The sequence below is a fragment of the Chrysemys picta genome, chromosome 1 (assembly GCF_011386835.1).
Source record: "Chrysemys picta bellii isolate R12L10 chromosome 1, ASM1138683v2, whole genome shotgun sequence".
NCBI lineage: Eukaryota > Metazoa > Chordata > Testudines > Emydidae > Chrysemys > Chrysemys picta.
In genome coordinates, this window is record NC_088791.1 from 142,993,156 (window position 1) to 143,011,923 (window position 18,768).

General features: G+C 51.5%; 1 protein-coding gene across 14 annotated transcripts; it reads right to left on the reverse strand.

The window, feature by feature from the left end:
* Window positions 1-1,924: 1,924 nt before the first annotated feature.
* PEX5 (peroxisomal biogenesis factor 5) lies at window positions 1,925-18,192 on the reverse strand. Of its 14 annotated transcripts, none has more exons than XR_010593628.1 (17): window positions 18,080-18,192; window positions 17,186-17,368; window positions 16,676-16,711; window positions 16,366-16,498; window positions 16,023-16,150; window positions 14,575-14,680; window positions 13,303-13,435; window positions 10,916-11,006; window positions 10,508-10,630; window positions 10,065-10,157; window positions 8,852-8,971; window positions 7,855-8,072; window positions 5,072-5,142; window positions 4,457-4,672; window positions 4,156-4,321; window positions 3,738-3,895; window positions 1,925-3,182 (listed from the first exon to the last, which is right to left on the reverse strand). XR_010593628.1 is itself a non-coding variant. In XM_065572309.1 (17 exons), the coding sequence occupies exons 2-17, from the start codon at window positions 17,333-17,335 to the stop codon at window positions 2,981-2,983; spliced, it is 2,070 nt and encodes a 689-aa protein (XP_065428381.1). In that variant the 5' UTR covers window positions 17,336-17,368; window positions 18,080-18,192; the 3' UTR covers window positions 1,925-2,980. The 14 variants fall into 14 exon arrangements, 13 of the variants coding, with proteins under 13 accessions (XP_065428381.1, XP_065428363.1, XP_065428368.1 ...); XM_065572309.1 differs by having other exon boundaries at window positions 7,929-8,072; XM_065572291.1 differs by having other exon boundaries at window positions 7,896-8,072.
* Window positions 18,193-18,768: the final 576 nt, after the last annotated feature.

Consider the following 18,768-nt stretch of genomic DNA (forward strand, 5'->3'; position numbering starts at 1 on the left):
GAAAACAGAGTCAAAGGGTACACAGCTCTGGATTCAGCACTAGGTGTCACTGCAGCTGAAGAAATGTAGCACTGAGGCTGGAAAGCTCCAACAACAGGCAGGAAGTTTACACCTGCCTAGCCCTCCTTCTGAAGGCCAGGAAAGATGTGGGTGTTCAACCCGCAAGTGTTTCACACTGGTGTAGGGTGACCAGATGTCCCGATTTTATAGGAACAGCCCCTATATTTGGAGCTTTTTCTTCTAGCTCAGTGGTTTGAGCATTGGCCTGCTAAACACAGGGTTGTGAGTTCAATCCTTGAGGGGGCCACTTAGGGATTCTGGGGCAAAATCAGTACTTGGTCCTGCTAGTGAAGGCAGGGGGCTGGACTCGATGTCCTTTCAGGGTCCCTTCCAGTTCTATGAGATAGGTATATTACCCCTCACCCCCATCCCAATTTTTCACACTTGCTATCTGGTCACCCTACACTGGTAGGCACCCAAAAGCAGTGAATGCTTCTGAATATTTAGGCCTTAGAGCTGAGCCAGGGTCTTTCCACAGGGAGAAGTTACACAGGCAGTCCTTTAGTGCAGCAGGGTAAGGAGGTTCGAGCCTGGTGCTGAAAGGGCTTGGGAAGCCCATGGGCCAGTGCTGCTCCCAGCACAGAGAGCCAATTGCTACATTTCCCATTGAGAGGGGCCACATATGAGAGTGGTGAGAGGCTATGCTGTGCTGTATGAATATTGCTGCCCCCAGACCCATATGCTACTTGGCGAGCCCAGAAGAGCTGCAGTTCAGTGCACCTGGCATTTTAGAGAGATTAACCCCTTCCTTTGGATGAGCTGATCTGGGATTAGGGGGAGACCCTTGCTGCAGAAGCAGCTGTCAGACTTCTTAGAAAATGAAATGTGCCCCCCCCCCCCAGCTCCTGCTCCGAGGAATATCAGAGCAAAGACCCCATGTAGGGGCAAAGGGGCACAGCTATGAGGGCTGAGGGCTATGTGCTGTGCAGGGATGGAAGTTGGTAGCATATTTAAGATTTTCCTCATCACACCCCTCCCTTCCACAACAGCAAGAGCATTGATGACATGGCACCAAGATGCAGGGGGAGGGAAAAGACCTATGTGAGACAGGTCTGTGCACATGGCCGCTCTCCTGATCAAGCTCTGAGAAAGCTTCCCAGTCCAATTCTCCCCCACTCCACCCCCCACCAAAATGGGGAAGGGGCCCAGGACAGCAAGAGTATATTTGGGTGCCAGACAGGGACAGATTAGGTCATAGGCATAGGTCTGTGATGCCCAGGGTCCCAACTTCCAGAGTTGTGACCACAGCAAAAGCTCAGCTTTCACCATTAAAAAAATTTCTAGCCTTCATGGTTAGCAAGAAAAGTTGGAAAAAACAGCCTGAGGATAACTGATGCAGGGACATCTGTGGAGCACCTGAATCACCAGCTCTGAGAGGTAGAAACTGCCCCATTCAGTTGAACATGGTGTTAATACCAAGACCACTCTGATGAGCTCCACCAACCCCACCCCAACAGGGTCTCTGCATATAGCAGAAGAGTGCAGCAGACCCAGCCAAAGAACCCACCCATCCACTCACCTGCCCCAAGATAAAAGTACTCAAGTGGGGGGGGGTGTTGGGCTACCTCCCCTGACTCTCTGGGGGAGCCCAGCTAAGGCCACCTTTGCCACTGACTATTGTGCAGATTGGGGGCCTTTGTCTGCCACCAGAACTCCCAAGTGGTGGGGGCCTAGACTGCCTTAATGTCCACGAAGGTGCAGGGTAGGGGGAGACACACAGACAGCAGCAGCAACCCTCTACAGTTATGCCCTACCCCAACATCCTTTCCTGTGGGCCTCGAAGCATCCTCTCAAATTCCACAGGAGCTTCCCCATACGAAGGCTCATACACCTCTCCAATACATACACACAGCCAGACACTACAATATTTTGACAAGTTTAATTTTTTCCCCTTCTATTATACAAAATATTTTACAATTAAAAAAAAAAACCCTTTCCCTCCAAAATCATATACAGATATTTATAATTCACAAGATTCAATTACAGGCTGTGGGGGAGAGGGGGGAGGAGACCATCTGCACAAAGAAAATAATTCCCAATTTATTTTACAATGATGGACAATCAAGTGAAAATTAAGACCTTACCCCCACCTCTGCTTTTGGCCAAGGTGCTTTTATAGTTAGCCAGCTTCCCCCCAGTTCCTGGGTGACCCCCCAAACTCAGCCCCAGGGACTCTTCTCACTGCAGTCTCAGAGCCTCCTCACAAATCCCAAGTGAGAGTGAGCCCAGTGAGACACACTCAGAACCAGGACACAGTTACTAGCACATGGAAGGGGGGGGGAACAAAACAAAACTACAAGCCTCACAAAGTGACCCACCCTCTGCACACACGTGGTGGGGGTGGGTCTGCATGCTCAGCTGGGAAAGTCCCAGGGTTAGTAGCCCCAGCACTCTCAGACCCCACAGCAAACCGGGATGGGCAGCCCCAGCACTAGAAAGCAATCCTACACCTAACCAGCACACTCAGAGCCAGTCGTTTGAGTGGGCAGTCTCAGCTGCACAGCATAGTTATGGCAGGGTCTGACATGAGGGTATCACAAATGCAAACTTGTTATTTTATCTTATAAGAAGTGATCTTGATACGTTCCTATTTCCCCATCCCTTCCACCCCCCACTGATTTGCTTCCCAGTGCCAGCAGCTCTTCCCCGTGGAGGGTCAGAATCTCTTGGGGAGATGGTGCCACATGAGCCGCTCACCGATGTTCAGGCCACAAGACACAGGTGAGAAGTGACCTCTACCGTGGGAGGTCCTAGAGAAATGGCAGCCAATGACTTGCCCCCCAGCAACTGAAGGGCAGATTTGAAAAGGAGGTGTGTGAACCCCAGTAAAGCTTTCCCCCCGCCCCCCCTAGAAGGGGCTTGTGGGACATAACTACTGGCCTGGGCCCACCCTGCATTCACAGGGGAGCCCGTCCTCAAGTCACTGCTGGAGGCCAAAGGCCTGGAGCAGGGTGGGAAGGTCATGGGCATCGGCTGCCCCATACAGATCACTCTGGCCCAGCATGGAGAGGGCCATGCGGAGGGTGCTCCAGATGTTGTCAGACATGGCACCTTGTTGGCCCCGTGGGCCCCGGCTCTTCTGCTGCATGTGCAGGGCCTCCAGGAAGTGCTCCACTGCTTCACTGTCAGCATGACATGGGAGGGAGGGAGAGAGTTAATTGGGGAGGTTTGCACATCCTATGGGTGAGAAGGACCCACTAGATCCCCTCTTTGGATGGCTCAATAATCACCCTTCCACACTTCCTCCAGCCATTCTTCTTACCCCTGCTCCTCACATACTTCATCATTGGCCTACAGGACCAATGAAGCCAACGTCCAAGCTGTAATGGATGTGGCTTGACAGCCCCACCTCCAGACACAAGCTTGAAGACAATCACTGCAACAGATCCTTTCCATAGTTCTGAGATGCTCCCTCCCTTTGATACTGGGAACCAAGGGAGTGGGGCTGGTACTTTGCTCCTGGGGCAGACAGACATGCTCTGCTCCCTCCTTGCCAGGGTTAAGGAGCGCATCCTATGCCCAGAGGGACCAAGTGGAACATCCTCACCAATACCCCCTCACTTCCCTTCCCTTGAGCCCCCTCCCAACTAACTGATTAAGTATCAGTGGGAGCCAGTCATAGCAGACCTGGCCGGGGCCAGCACCCAACCCCCATCTGGCCCCTCGTTCCCACTCACCGATGGGCCCCCAGGTTGATGCAGCTGATGCCCAGGTTGTAGCGGGAGCGGATGTAGCCTGGTTGCAGCTCCAGTGCCCGGCGATAGGCGGCCACAGCCTCCTCACTGCGATTCCCGTTGGCCAGAGTGGCACCCAGCTTGTTCCACAGGAGGTGATCCTGGAAAGGGGGGAGGGGGAGCGGAAGCAAGTGACGGGGGCATCAGGCATTCCACCCTACATCCTTGTCCTTCACAACCCTCCCCACGTCCCCGTCTCTTCCTCACTCCATCCAGTATTCAAACCTACCCACCCCCTCAAGTCAGCCTGCTGCTCACCCCACCGGCCTTTCCCCCAAGGCAAAGTCCAGCCCCACCTCCCCATACACACACACAATCCTGAATCAGCCCTGCCCCCCCAAACCCCACTCTGCCCCCTTACGTTGGGGCGCACGCTCAATGCGGCACTGAAGCAGTCCACGGCCTTCTCGTACTCGCCGCTCAGGTTGAAGAGGACGCCCAGGCCGCACTGCACATCGGGGTCCACGGCTGAGGGGGCACTGCGCACGGCTGCCAGGAACAGGTCCTTCACCTCCATGAACAGGGAGCTGGGGAGGGAGAGAATGAGGGAACCCTGCAACCCTTCCTGGGGTCACCCCCACCCCAATGGACCCAGCTACAAGACCACAAGCAGGACTGGGATATTCTGCACCTCCCCCAGTTTCCCCATCCTCCAGACTCACTCAGACAGTAGGGAACCCAGGATGCGCTTGGAGGATCCCAAGCTGGATGCCAAGCTGCTTCCTTCCGGGTCCTTCCCCACCAGGTGGGCATAGGCTGGCTTGTGGCGCAGCCAGTCACGCAGGGTTTCGCATGCCTGCTTCTGCAGAGACTCATTGGTGAAGCTGACGGCCAAAGCCATGAGTGCAGTGACGTTCCCTGGCTGCAGCGCCAGGCACCTGCAGGGCAGAGGGGGAGAGAGTGCACAGCATTCACATTTTTGGAGATGTGGATAGGAAGCTTTGGTGGCCTTTTAAGAACACTTCTCCAACCATCTTGGTGGGCTATGAACAGGTTGAACAGCAAGCGCCAGTGTCCTGGCAAATTAAGGAGGGATCCATTAGGGGGCAGGAGACCTTGACTGGGTCAGAAACCAGCTCTCTACAGCAGTCCACAGGGAACTTATCCTTCCAAGTTTGCATTTGGTGCAGGGAAAAAAGCACTGGAACTTTGTTTAGCCTTTAAGCAGGGAAACCAAGATAAGGTGTGTCATTAGTGGCCAGCAAGCCAGTCCCTCTGGGAGCCACGAGCAGAACCCAGGAGTCCTGCTTTAGATACCCTCTTCACCAGCTACTCACTGCCTGAGAGCACTGATTGCAGACAGCTCTTGTTCATTCTCTGCTTGGGTGGTTCCCAGGTACTGCCAGGCCTGACGCAGAAACAGAGACAAGCTTATTTATACTTCTTCAGATTGCAAGTACAATTAAAGGCACCATCTTGTGCCCTGGACACCTTTTTTGGAGATTAAGAATAGATGTACCCAAGTCAGCAGCCTCAGCCCACTCCTGTTAACCAACCCCTCATAAGCACCCTCACCTCTCCCACACTCCCCAGGAAAACAGGTGGGCTCTGCAATGCATCCTGAAAGTCAGCAGGTTTGGGCTATTTGGAAAGGTAGAGGGGGAGTGAGTCCCCCCACACACACACACAACATGCTGCCAGCAGTCCCCCCTCTGCTAAACCCTGGGGCTCCAGCTTTAGCACCTCCACCCATCACAACTGGGACTAGACTGCAGGGTGAGGAAGAAAGAGAGGCAGGTCTCAGGCCACTGAGGGCCTCAGAGAGATAGCACAGCCCAGCAGACAGGATATTGAAGCAGGAATGCTAAGAGACTCAGTCAGGAGCAGCTTGCTGTGGTCCACAGGTGAATCATTATGTCATGATCGACAATACTGAGGCAGCTGAGAGATTTAAATATAGCAGCATTGACACCTGATTTGATCTTCATCCATCACCAGATCATCTAAGCATGTAGACAGCACAGCCTCCTTGCTGCACCCACAGCTCTCCCCTGATTAGCGGATTTAAACCTCTTTAACGTTAGTCAGATATTATGAGTTGTCTTACCCCCACACCCCAAGTTTGCTCCATCGTCTCACCCAGAAATGGAAGGTTTGATCCAGGCTGACAGTTGGCTGGACTGACAGCATGAAGTAACAAGCATAAGCCATACAAAAGTTCCCTTAAGCAGGGAAGCCAGTACCCTGCTCTCTTTAAGAGAAGTGTTACTTGCCACCAGCAATGGACCCAGCCACTTGTCAATGGCCTTCATGAGCCAACACAGGTGATGACTAAGTGCCCCCACCCTTCCAGAGCCTCAGTGTGAAACTACCTGAGACTCAAGCAGAGCTGATTGAACATGCATGCCCTCAGAACACTGCCCTGTCCCCTAGAAAACAGAGTTTAGTCCGAATCTCAATTTCATCCTCACAGCAATGACTCAGACTAGCCTCCTGATCAGGGCTCTGTGAATACTAGGATGAAGGCAAAGCATCCCTTCTTTGTCTCCTGCACACCATGCAGAATGGGCCCCAAGACTTCCATCACAGCCATTTCAGCAATATTCCCTCTCACTCTGTCACTGGCCCTCTAGAGTCTACCATGGTGACTTGTAAGGACAAAGCCAAGGAAGTGGGTACCTAAGAGGCCACATGATCAATGGCAAGGACAAGAGCCCATAGTCCTATCGAACCACTGATGGAGTGGCATGTTCATCTCCCTCAAGTGTTTCAGTCCCATCGCTGACAGCAGATTGTCAGAACTGGCCCTTCACCCAAATGGAGCAGCGTGCCCTGACCTCAGACAACAGGAGATAGTGATCTGACCAGGACATGGGTAAGCTCTCCAGTTGTCCAACGTCCAGTCCTAATCAGGACACCAAATCAGAAGTGAGACCAGCTGTCTAAGTTGAGCCAGACACCTAGGACTGACCCACCCTAGCTGTCAAGTCCTCAGCTGACTCAAAAGACTCAGCATTTGCATGGCTGTTGAAGACAGTCACCAACCTCATGACTCCAATGCCACCATGGTAAGGACCTTCAGCATCTCATGCAGGGAGTCTAGTGCTTCAGGAAGACAGATACCCTAGAACCTACCAATCCCAAGTTATAGCCCCAAGATTCTAACCAGCTTTAGTCTGGGAGACCTTCTGCACCATAGGTCAGGTGCACACAGCTTGACCATCTTCTCAGTAAGCCCCCTGGGGTTCACATACAAGTACACAGCCAGAGTTACACACCCGAGAACTGGAGTCACCCACACCACCCCCTGCAGCACAGCTCCCCCAGCATGGGAGTGGTGGGCCACATTGCAACCCCAGGCTATCTCTCTGGGGATCCTTGTATTACATTCATGAAAGTTCTCTGTATGATCATGTTCTACTCCATGGGGGCAGGTTACCCCAGCTCCTCCAGGAGCTAAAAACAGTGGGAAGGATTACCCTGGGGATTGTAAACATCCCCAGAGAAGCACCATACCCGAGGGAGGTTTGCATATACTGGTACAAGCTGGGTCTTCCAGAGACTAAGTGACAAAGAAAGGGCTTCTGGTATAAAAGGCTGAGTTTAAAGATAGTCAGGACCTTCATTTTGATTCAGCAAATGGGCAGGACCTTCTGTCCAAGGGGAGGCCCAAGCCTTGTGGAAGGATTGGAAGGGTGATGGCTTACCAGATTCTACATGTGGAAGGTGGGTGATTGCTGGTGTACTTAGCAAGCGGGTAAGAACTTTTATTGTTTTTAACATGGTTTCTCTGTGATGCTTTTGCCCTAGAATAAATGTACTTTTCTTTGGAAGAGCTGTGTGGTGACAGGTAAAACACTGTTGTCTGTGGAGAGAAAGCAACACAGAGGCTCTGGCCATTAGGCAGACTTGCTTGCTGGCAATAGTGTATGTCAGGGAGCTGTGCAGCTGTAAAACTCCCAGCCAGAAAGGAGTGGGACATGGGCCCCCTGCCCAGAGACAGGTAAGGGCTAGAAACCTGAGACAAGGCTGAGCACCCCTGGAGTGGGCCATGAAGGTGAGGATACAAGTGCAGTTGCTTTGAAACTCTGACAAGTGGATCTCCCATCCCTAGACTGACCTTGCTAAGGGAGCTGAGCCAGGCTCCAAATGGCAAGATACCTGGAGCAGACCTGCTCTCCTTGCTCCGCTCACCTCCACGTGGTCAGGTTTCTGCTGCACCGCAGCCTCAAAGAGCAGGACAGCATTGGGGAGGTCACCCTTCTCCAGGCACTTCAGACCCTCATCAAATGCCTGTGGATGATCCCTCATGGGATTGTCTTTCTCAAAGAGATAACCCTACCAGAGACAGCAAGCAAGGGGTTAACACTATGGGCAGGAGACAGGTGGGTCAAGGGCACGACTCAGAAACAGCTGATGTGCGCCCACATGCCATATCAACACTTCTGCAAGCCCACCACTATCTTCTCCCACCCCTTTCTGCTCCAATAGCCAGAGACACTGCAATGGGTGATGAACAGTTGGTCCCTGAGCACATGGAGCAGCTGGTATTTCCCTCCTGAGAGGGCTGGAGTGTGCCAGCTCACAGCAGACGTGGGCAAAGCAGCTCCTGCCCCCTCTGCTTCCCACTGAGTCTGGAGTGAAAGATCCCATGCCCCAGCCTGGGGAGAGATGCATCAGTTGTGCAGGGCTGTGTGTGTGTGTGTGTGTAAGTTTACCAAATTTAGGGAGTCTCCATCAATACAGGGGACACAGAAAGAAATGGCTTGTGTTGTGGGGAGCACCAGAATTAACTGCTGGTGTGTTACAATTGATTTGCATCTTCAGCAGTGGTCAGGGCTTCGGCAAGAACCACCATGTATTTTTTCCAGTCTGACCCCGGTCAAAGGTATTGACAGAGACTCTGGCAGCAGCAAACTTCCTCACAGCAGTGCCCACCCATGCCCAGACAAGAGACTGGCTGTCAGGAACAGCGCCTGGCCTTTGACACTAAGAGGGGATCCCAGCAGCATGAGCTGCCTTGCAGCAGCCCTCTCAGTACCCAGCCTGGGAGAAGGGATTTTGGGAGCTCTCAGAACTGCCCAGCACAGCACCCCGCATTCGCTGCCCCCCATTACCTTGTCATAGGAGGAGGTACTGAGATCCTCATAATCTGAGAGCCAGGGGTGAGCCTCTGCATCTCGCTTGGCCATCTCCTCCCACTCTGCCTGAAGCTTGTCCCAGAAATCCACATCTGACTGAAGAGAGGAGAAGGAAGTTAAAGGATAACACCCTGCTGAGCTCCCCCTACATGTTCCCTGGAGATTCCTCTCTCTAGGGCTCTGAGCCCCGCTCCTCATCTCTCCCCTGGCAAGAAAAGGGACTCAGCCAGTTCTGGGGCCCTAAGGCACCCTTCATACCCCAACCTCTCTGTGACGTTCTGTACCTCATGGGAAAACCCTACACCCTCCATCTTCATCCTTATAAAATGATTGTGTGGTATCCAATGCAAAGTTTGTTATGTTGGGTGTCTTCAGAAAGCTCATGATGCACTGAGCATTGTTGTTACAGTAATGTTATACGTTATAATTTTGTGTATATGGTTATAAGGCTGAAAATGTGTCCTCATGGCTTAAAGCAAGCCCAGGCAAAAACTCCAAGAGCAGAGGGGCAGTTCACACCCCCTCAGGACATGTATGGGACAAACCCAGCCCAGCCTCACAGGAACAAGGGACACTGGCCTAGGCAACAACAAAGGATCTGTTGGACTCTTGAGTGAGTCACCCCCCTTCCCTTAGTCAGTTTGGGACTACGATGAGGTAATGCTCACCTGACTCTGAAGTTTGTAAGGGTATTGAAAGTGTTAAGATCAGCTTAGAATGCATTTTGCTTTTATTTCATTTGACCAAATCCGACTTGTTATGCTTTGACTTATAATCATTTAAATCTTTGTAGCTAATAAATCTGTTTGTTTATTCTACCTGAAGCAGTGCGTTTGGTTTGGAGCATGTCAGGGACTCCCCTTGGGATAACAAGCCTGGTACATATCAATTTCTTTGTTAAATTGACAAACTCATATATGCTTGCAGCGTCCAGCGGGCATAACTGGACACTGCAAGACGGAGGTTCCTAGGGTTGAGTCTGGGACCAGAGATATTGGCTAGTGTCATTTGGTTGCACAATCCAAGCAGCTCACATGCCAGAGGCTGTGCGTGAACAGCCCGGGAATGGGGGTTCTCTCAGCAGAGCAGGGCAAGGCTGGCTCCCAGAGTCAAGGATTGGAGTGACCTAGCACATCACCGGTCCAGATAACTCCAGAGGGGAACGTCACACTCTCCCATCCAGTTTTACCTCCACAGCAGTCTTGGCTTGCTCAAATTCTGTATCCAGAGTGGATGCATTCCCAGTTCGGGTGAACTGATCCACCCAGGCATCTGATACCCCCTAGAGGGAAAGAAATAAGATGGAGCTCCTTGAGATTGCAAGATTAAAAAGCAATGCAATGCATCTCCCCTGCCAGCAGGGGGTGCTGTAAGGAACCCCCCCTACAAGTGAACACTAATTGCCAAGGCATCGCTGTGAAGAAGTTCACACTGCCAGAGACCATCTCTGCTCCTGGCTAGGCACTGCTTTGGAGAAGCTCATGCTCCGGAAGCCCCACGCCACCGTTGGCTGAACATTAATGGGACCCTGCTGAGAGAAAGTTCACCCTGCCATTGTCTCTCCCCTCCCCAAGGCTGGGCAGTGCTGCAAGGAAGTTTGCACACTGTGAGCAGCTGGGGCTGGGGTCCTACCTGCTGCTGTATAAACTCAGCTGTCCACTGCTCTGCCTGATCCTGGTCTCTGGGGGTCAGGGTCACCTGATTAGCCTCAATCGACACCCTCCCGTCTCCGATCTGGCGGACAAACTTTAGGAACTGTGGCAAAGAAATGAAATGTGGGAAGAAACCTTCACCAACAACCCCCACCAAACTCTCCATATTTGCTAGGCAGATCTGGGCCCCCAGAATCAATAGCACCAGAAGGAAAAGGAGATAAAATATGCCAGTTTCACCAGAGTTGTATGGTGGAAGGCATGATCCTGGGGGTTGTAGGGCTCAACCCCCAGAACTAGAGGGAGAAAGGAGGGGAGACACAGAATGGCACGAGGTCTCCCACCCCCTCACACACATACCTTCGTGGGGCTCCATAGCATTTCTCACCTCAGAATTGTTGAGTTTTGGGTCATCCACTTTAGAAAGGAAATCGTTGGCAGTTTTCTTAAGATCATCCTCAGGTTGATATTCCTCATACCTGTAATAATGAGAGAGAGAGAGAGAGAGTCTGATCTGACACTAAGGGCTTGGCTACTCGTAGAGTGCTTTAAGTTAAACCAGCCTTCGGAGAGCGCACTAGGGAAAACGCTCCAGTCTGTCCATACTGAGAGCTGAAAGCGCACTGGCGTGACCACATTTGCAGCTGCATTGGGAGTGGTGCATTATGGGCAGCTATCCCAGCGTTCAAGTGGCTGCAACGTGCTTTTCAAATTGGGTGGGGTGGAGTATGACAGGGAGTGTGGGGGGAGAGAGAGTGGGTTTTTGGGTGCTGAGAGCGTGTCAGCACGCTGTCTTGTAAGTTCAGACCCCTCTTCCTCCCCCGCCTCTCTCTCACTCACTCAAAGCAAACATTAGCTGTTTGGTTTTTTTCCTCAGACCAGATAAGCAGCCTGCACTCCGAAACTGAGCTTTGAAAGGGCACTTCGGTGTCCCAAGTTCAAAAAGACAAGAGAGGCCACTTCAGTTAAGGGGATTATGGGATGTTTGTAATGTTACTTCTCGTTTACACTGGCACTGAAGCATCTCACCCAATACGCAACAGCTGTTAATCCTCTCGGGGAGGTGGAGTACCAGCAGGGCCAGCTCCAGGGTTTTTGCCGTCCCAAGCGGCGGGGGAAAAAAAAAAAAAAAGCCGTGATGGGCGTCACTTCGGCGGCAGCTCCACCACACCGCTTTCTTCTTCGGCGGCAGGCCCTTCCCTCTGAGAGGGACCGAGGGACCTGCCGCCGAAATGCCGCAGAAGAGCTGGACGTGCTGTTCCTTCCCCTTGGCTGCCCCAAGCACCTGCTTATTGCGCTGGTGCCTGGAGCTGGCCCAGAGTACCAGGAGCGCTCGAGCCAGGGAGTCAGAGCACTCTACGTGTCTTGCCAGTGTGGACGGGGAGTAAGGTAGAGCCCTCTGAGAGGCTTTATTGCAGTATAACGTGCCAGTGTAGCCAAGGCCTTAGCAGTAGGGGGCTCCATGTTTATTCACAGTCTACCCCCCTCTCTGCATCAGGCCACACAACAGTCCTTGGGCCTGGAGAGCCCACATGATCTGTTCTTCACCCAATACTATTCAGTATCTTTATTAACAATCTGGAAGTCATTGCTGGGATAACTATGCCAGATGACACACAGATTGGTGGAGTGAAATAAGGATAAATCAATTATATAGAGCAATCTGGATCGCTCGGTAAGTGTTTTAATACTGCCAAAACCAAGGTCAGATATCTAGGAATAAAGAACACAGGTCACACATACAGGATGGGGGCTGTATCCTGGAGAACAGTGACTCTGAAAAGAGTGGATAATCAACTGAACTAGTAGGAAGCTTGGCTAAGACGGCAAATGCAATCCTTGGACATATAAACATGGGAATAGCAAACAGGTGTAGGAGGAGTGGCTTTACTTCTGTATACACATTGGTGAAGCCATTCCTGGAAGTGTCTAGTTCTGGTGTGTATATTTGAAAGAGGATATTGAAAATTGGGAAAGGGTTCAGAAAAGAACAACAAGAAAGATTCAAGGTCTGGAAAACCAGCCTTCCAGTGATATAGCTTATTAAAGAGAAGGTGAAGTCATGGTCTATAAATAGCTACAAAGGAAGAAGATATCTGATGGGAGAGAGCTCTTTAATCTAGCCAACGAAGACAAACAAGATCCAATGGCTAGAAAATGAAGCTAGATACATTTAGACTGAAGATGAAGTGCAACTTTTTTAAACAGCAAGGATAACTAGCCATTAGAATAACTTCCTAGGAATGCGGTGGATTCTCCATCACTTGAAATCTTTAAAGCAAGGCTCAGTATCTTTCTAATGGATATTCTCTAGCTCAAACAGAAGTTACTGGTCTTTGTGATGACATCCCTGGGCTAGATTCACAAAGGAATTTAGGTGATGTGATGCAGAGCACTGCAATGCCTAACTTTTGGGCACCCAGAAAAATCACAGGAACAACACTGTGATCCATAAAGCCTGAGTTAGGCGCCCAGGCTCCCTGTACAACGACTGAAGAGAGATTGGCACTGTATAATGTGATTCGCAAAAGCCAGTAGACTAGGTGAGGATCCACCTAAGCAGGGCACAGAGATAGGCACCTGCGTCTGCTAGTGATCCACAGCCAGGAGCCCCTCTCCTGGAGTCAGACTCTTCAACTTAGGCACATAAGGTGTTTCTTGTGAAAACAAGTTAGGCAGGTGTCTAACTCCACATAAAACAGCCAGAGGAGAAGGAGGACGATGTGGTGGTGATACCCAACTTTATATATATAGCCCAATAGTTTGAGCACTCACCTGGGATGTGGAAGACCAGATTCAATTCCCCCTCTCTGCCTGAGTGGGAGAAAGGTGGGAGACCCCTGTTCAAGTCTTCTCAGGGATATTCTGATGTGGGCCTCCAGCAGACTCTCCTGTTGAAGCTGTTCCACTGTGGATAAATACTTAAAGAGTCATTGGCCAGAGGGAGAGAGAACGACTCTGTAGCCTGGTGGTTAGAGCACTCACCTGGGAGGTGGGAGACCCTGAGTCCAGTTCCCTGGCTCCCATGAATTTTTAAAATTATTTATCCACAATAGAACAGCTTCAGCAGGAGAGACTGAGGGAGCCCCACACCAGAATATCCAATAGCCCAGTGGTTAGAGCACGCACCACTGGGCTAAAAGTTATAAGGTGGCTGCTGCCACCATCACCATCTCCAGATGGATTTTGAATGGGACCTGATGCAGTAGGCAGCCTCTGAGCACATCCATTGGATTGAGCACCCACAGGACTTAGGCAGGTGAACATCTATCTTCCCCGAGTCTGTGAATCGTTCTGGGGCTTAGGTGCCCAGACACCTACTGTGAGGCAACTATGCACATGCCCAGAAACTTAGGAACTGGGGAACTTTTACCCTGCAAGTGTAGACACTGCATAAGTTTAGGCACTACAGAGTTTGGCAGGAGTGTGAGGTGCAACGGAGCCTAAATCTGGAACTTGGGCATCTAAATCTGGGGTTTAGGCACTTAAGTACCTTTGTGAATCTAACCTTCTGTTCTGCAGGAGATCAGACTAAATGATCATAATGTCCCTTCTGGCCTTAAACTCTATGGCCTAGTCTACATTAAAGGGAAAAGTCGATCTAAGCTACACAATTTGAATGACTTGAATAGTGTAACTCAAATCAACATAGCTTAGATCTACTTACCGCAGCATCCACACTACACGACGTCGATGGGAGACACTCTCCTGTCGACTCCCCTTACTCTTCTCGATCAGGTAGAGTACAGGAGTCCACGGGAGAGCAATCGGCGGTCAATTTAGCGGGTTTTCACTAGACCCACTAAATCGACCACCAATGCATCGATTGCTGCAGCGTAGACCTATGAAACCAGGGTCCCTGTGTTTAGTTATGTTGTTGTTGAAACTGCCAGTGTTGGGTGGAGGAGGCTCTGCCTCTTCCGCTTTCTTGAATCAAGGATCTGAGAACTTGGTTGAGACCCAAAAGCTCTGAGATCAGAGTGGATTTCTGTCATCTCCCACACCTCACCCACCCTGGACATTAGTGGGAAGAACAGAGAAACTCACCACTTATCTGCCAGTGACTGGTCTTCTGTTTCCCCCAGCCACAGCTTCTCCTCTGACTGCTCCAGATATTCTTCTGCCCACTTGGCAGGAGATACAGACAGAGGGTCTGTACCGGTGATTGGGTGGTGGGAGAAGAGGGAGGAACAAGAAGATAAAACAGAACACTGCTCAGAGAAACTTCAAATTTAGATCTCTCCAATTTACAGTTAGATTTGTAGTCCAGATTGTTACATTAACAGAGGGTTCTTGCTTTTTTATTAAAAAACAAAAACAACAAAAAAACTTGGACAGCAGCAAAGTGGGAAATTTCATTCATCAGGAAAATGAATAACATTACATATTTCTAGCTTCTTTCATCAGAGCCTCTCAAAGATCATCATAAATGTGAAGTATGACGTCTGTCTCCAAAGGGTGTATGAAAGGAATAAATATGGATAGTTTCACTGATCAATGAAAAGAAGCCACCTCTGGGGTGGGGCATAGCAGCTGTTTAACTGCTGCCCAACAGTTCAAGGTAGGGATTCAGTTGGTTAGAGCGGAGGAGACTAGAGTCCATCCCAAATCTTCACATGCTGTGTGACCTTGAGCAAGTCACTTCCCCAGCTAGTGCAACAAGCAGAGTATTCCCCTCCCAGCAGGAAACATTAATTGCATTTGTTTTCAGGCACAGAAAGGACCCCACAACATTTATTTTGAAGCGGGAAACATAGATTCCCTCCCCCCCCCCCCCCAGATTGCAGAAATTGATTAACAGATTTGGCTGAAACATTCAACAAAATATTCCCCTCTGGGCCAGGACCCAAGTTTCACCCCAAGAGGGAGCATCAGAGAGCTTCATGTAGCCGGGGAGAGACCAGCTTTAGCCTTGTCTATGTGGAAAAGCTGCATTAGTTTAAATTAACGTTTTTTAAACCAAATTAGTTAAACTGATGCAAACCTCGCACTGGACACTTATTTCAGTGTAAGAGCATCTTAGTTTAGCTTAAACCTGTTCCCAAAAAATTTTAGCTAAACCAAAATAAGACATTCCTGCACCACAATAGGAAGGCCCACACGGGTTGCTTGCACGGTTTAACTAATACACACAATACTCTAGTCTCCTAGGGGCTACTTTAAATTTTAAACACAACAACTGAAATGAGACCACAGTGCGGGTACTGGTGGTCTGTGACTCACAGGAGGTCAGACTAGATGATCTGGTGGTCCCTTCTGGCCCTAAACTCTATGATTCTAAATCAGGTTAATTTCACCCCTCATGTTGTACCAGTGTGACATTCCCACGGAGGCAAGCTGCTAGGGCGAACTGCCCTATTCTGAATACTATCTGCTGCGTCTACCAGATGCACTCTAATCTCACGCACGACAACCCCTGCATGGGAGAACAGAGGGGGGCATGCTACCAGGCAACACCCCACCCAAACTTCACAAAGGAAGCCTTCACCTGTCACCTCCGCAATGAACTCCTGCGACCAGTCAGCCTCATTGTAATCTGGGAAGACGTCAGTTGTAGTATCCGCAGCTCCCAGAAATTCCTGGGCCCAGTTCTCAGATAGAGCCAGGGCTGCCACACCTGGAGCTGGGAGAGGGCAAGAGATGGGGATGGTTCAGTGACAAACCCCAAGTGCCCCACCCCCATGAGGATTAGAGAAAGCCTAGCCTCTTAATTTTCAGACACACCCTGCCCTAGCTAAACAGGCCTTCTCTTTCAGTTCCCCTTAACACATACCACTGGGGGGACGGGGGGATGGCAGAAACCCCAATGCCCCTAGCCCTTTCTCCCCCCCCCCTCACCTCGCTGTGGGGCTTGGCGGAAGCTTGACTGCTCAATCTCCTGCATCTCAGCCAGCAGATCATCCATTTTAAAGGTCTGTGGGGCACGGGAGAGCAGGGGGGCATTCTGCTCTTGTAGGAATTCTGCAGCCAGCTGCCAGGGAGAGAAAGAGAGAGTTTTTGATGAGAAATACCCAGCAGGAGCTCTGGAACCAAAAACATGAGAGAAAGAAGGGAGGGCAAAAAGGGAATGAGAGACAGGAAGAGTGAAGACGGAGCAGAGAGAATGTGGCAGCAAGAAAGATAAGGGGAGTGATACAATTGTTCTTACCTCATCTTCAGAGGCCACTCCCAAAGGTTTGGACACCTGTGGGAAAAGATGCCAAACAATCACCTGGCCTCCAGCATCACCTCCCCACTACCATGGGACTAACTTGTACCATACCCCCACCCATGACAGACCCACACCACACACACAGCAGGACCAACATCCCACCCAGACAGATCCCCTGCAATGGGTGAGACAACCACATCTCTCCTTTCTGGATATACCCCTGCTGTGACTGGACAGACTCCCCCTCCCCCAATCTAGTGATCCTACAACCAGCCCCTACAATGGGGTAGGCCCCATGATCCCTCACAGCCCTTCTCCCACTAACAAGACAGCCCCCTCACAACCTCCACCTGCCCTGACAGCCTCCCGTGTGCTCAGACAGACCCCCCACTCCTGCTCCCCAAAGCCCCAGTGCATCCCTGCCCCTCACTCGCAACAGAAGAGACATACCAACACTCCTCACATCAGCAGTCAGATGGACTCCCCAACCCATTCCCCAGTACTCACTGCCTCTGCTCCAAGACCTGCAGGGGGCCAGGCCGAGGGACCTCGGAGCCCCTCCTGCCGCAGGGCCTTGTCCTGGGTAAAGTGGCCAGCCAGCTTCATAAGGGGGTTAGAGCCCCCGCACTCAGGCTCCACGAGCTCCCTCATGGCCATGGTGAGGGCAGGGGGCACTGCACCTCACCCTGTCTGAGGGGGAAAAAAACCCAGAAAGCACGAGTGATGGTAGGGCTCTAGGACCCCTGGCAGACAGCGCACCACGGGGGATGCAGAGCCTTGCCCAGCACTCATCTGCTCCATAAACAAGCTGATGGGGTTTCATCTGAGCTTTATGGCGGCGGGTACACATGTTACAGACTGCCCCCGCCCCCAAGCCGCCTGAGCAAAGACCAAGGACCGAATGACCACAGGGGCCGAACACGCCTTCCCCCCAGGAGAAGGAACCTCACAGGTCGTGGTGTGGCCACCCCTAGAATGGCTTGACGGGGGTGGCTGGGTGGGATGCAGAAGGAAAGCGCTGCGGACGCCATGACAAAGAGGGGGCCTTAAGCCCCCCTTTATCTGCCCTTGGGAGGGAACCCCGCCTCCCCCAGCCCTTCTCCTCCCCCCCCCCGCCTCGCTGTCTCACTCTGTCACTCCACCTCGTCCCCGTCCCTCCCCGTTTCCTACCCCTGACACACACACATTCTGAATACTATATGCTGCCCTTGCTGGGCCTCCCTTTCCCCGGGGGCCTCAATCATTGTCCGTCCCCTTGCACTTGGGCAGATGCAACCCACTCCCCAGGGCTGCAAGGCCTCAGCCGCCCCCGCCAGCCAGGCACCTCCCTATCTCACCCGGGCCGGAGCTAAGGTGAGGGCAGGGAGGGGGACTAGGGGCTCCCCTCTTTCCATACGCTACCTTAGCTCTGACTCTGCCGCAGCTTTTGCAACACTCACCAGGCAGAAGGGGGCGGAGCTAGCTCTTAAAGGGACAAGCGCCCTACGAGGGCAGCGGCGGGAAAGGGAAGTGTTGAAGAGCAAGTGGCAGTCACCCTCTGCGAGGTAGCGCTCTCTTACAGCGTCATTCACACAGGGGTCCCGACCGCGTCTAAACTCAGGAGTTGCACTAAACTGCTCTAAATAAACAGGATTTAATTCAACTAGTGTTTTAACTTGAGTTGAGTTAAACCAGTGCAATTTCGGTGTGTAGACAAGTCCCAGGAGAGAAGAGAAGTTTCAAGGACTAGGCACCAAGGAACAGCTGTGGGAGTTCTTAAAGGGCCACACACCCTAAGCGCCCCCACGCCCTCTGCACCCTAACAGAGCAGTACCACCAGAATGCTCTTAAAGGACCTAAAAGAGCAGCCCAGTGAGCTCTTAGAAGGCCAGCGACTATGGCAGAGCAGCACAAGAAGCTTTTCACTCTCTTCCTGAGGCCTTGTCTACACTACGAGAGTAGTTCGATTTTACTTGCATCGAATTTTTGGAATCGATATTGCAAAGTCGAACGTGTGTGTCCACACTAAGGACAGTAATTCGACTTTGTGCGTCCACACTAACGGTGAAAGCGTCGACATTCGAAGCGGTGCACTGTGGTCAGCTATCCCA

Coding starts and splice junctions, on each gene's coding strand:
- PEX5 (XM_065572291.1), bottom strand. CDS start 17,335: ATGGCCATGAGGGAGCTCGTGGAGCCTGAGTGCGGGGGCTCTAACCCC. Junction 14,681..16,022: donor CGCAGGAGTTCATTGCGGAG/GTGACAGGTGAA, acceptor TCACCGGTACAG/ACCCTCTGTCTGTATCTCCT. Junction 4,322..4,456: donor CTGGGTTCCCTACTGTCTGA/GTGAGTCTGGAG, acceptor CTCCCTCCCCAG/CTCCCTGTTCATGGAGGTGA.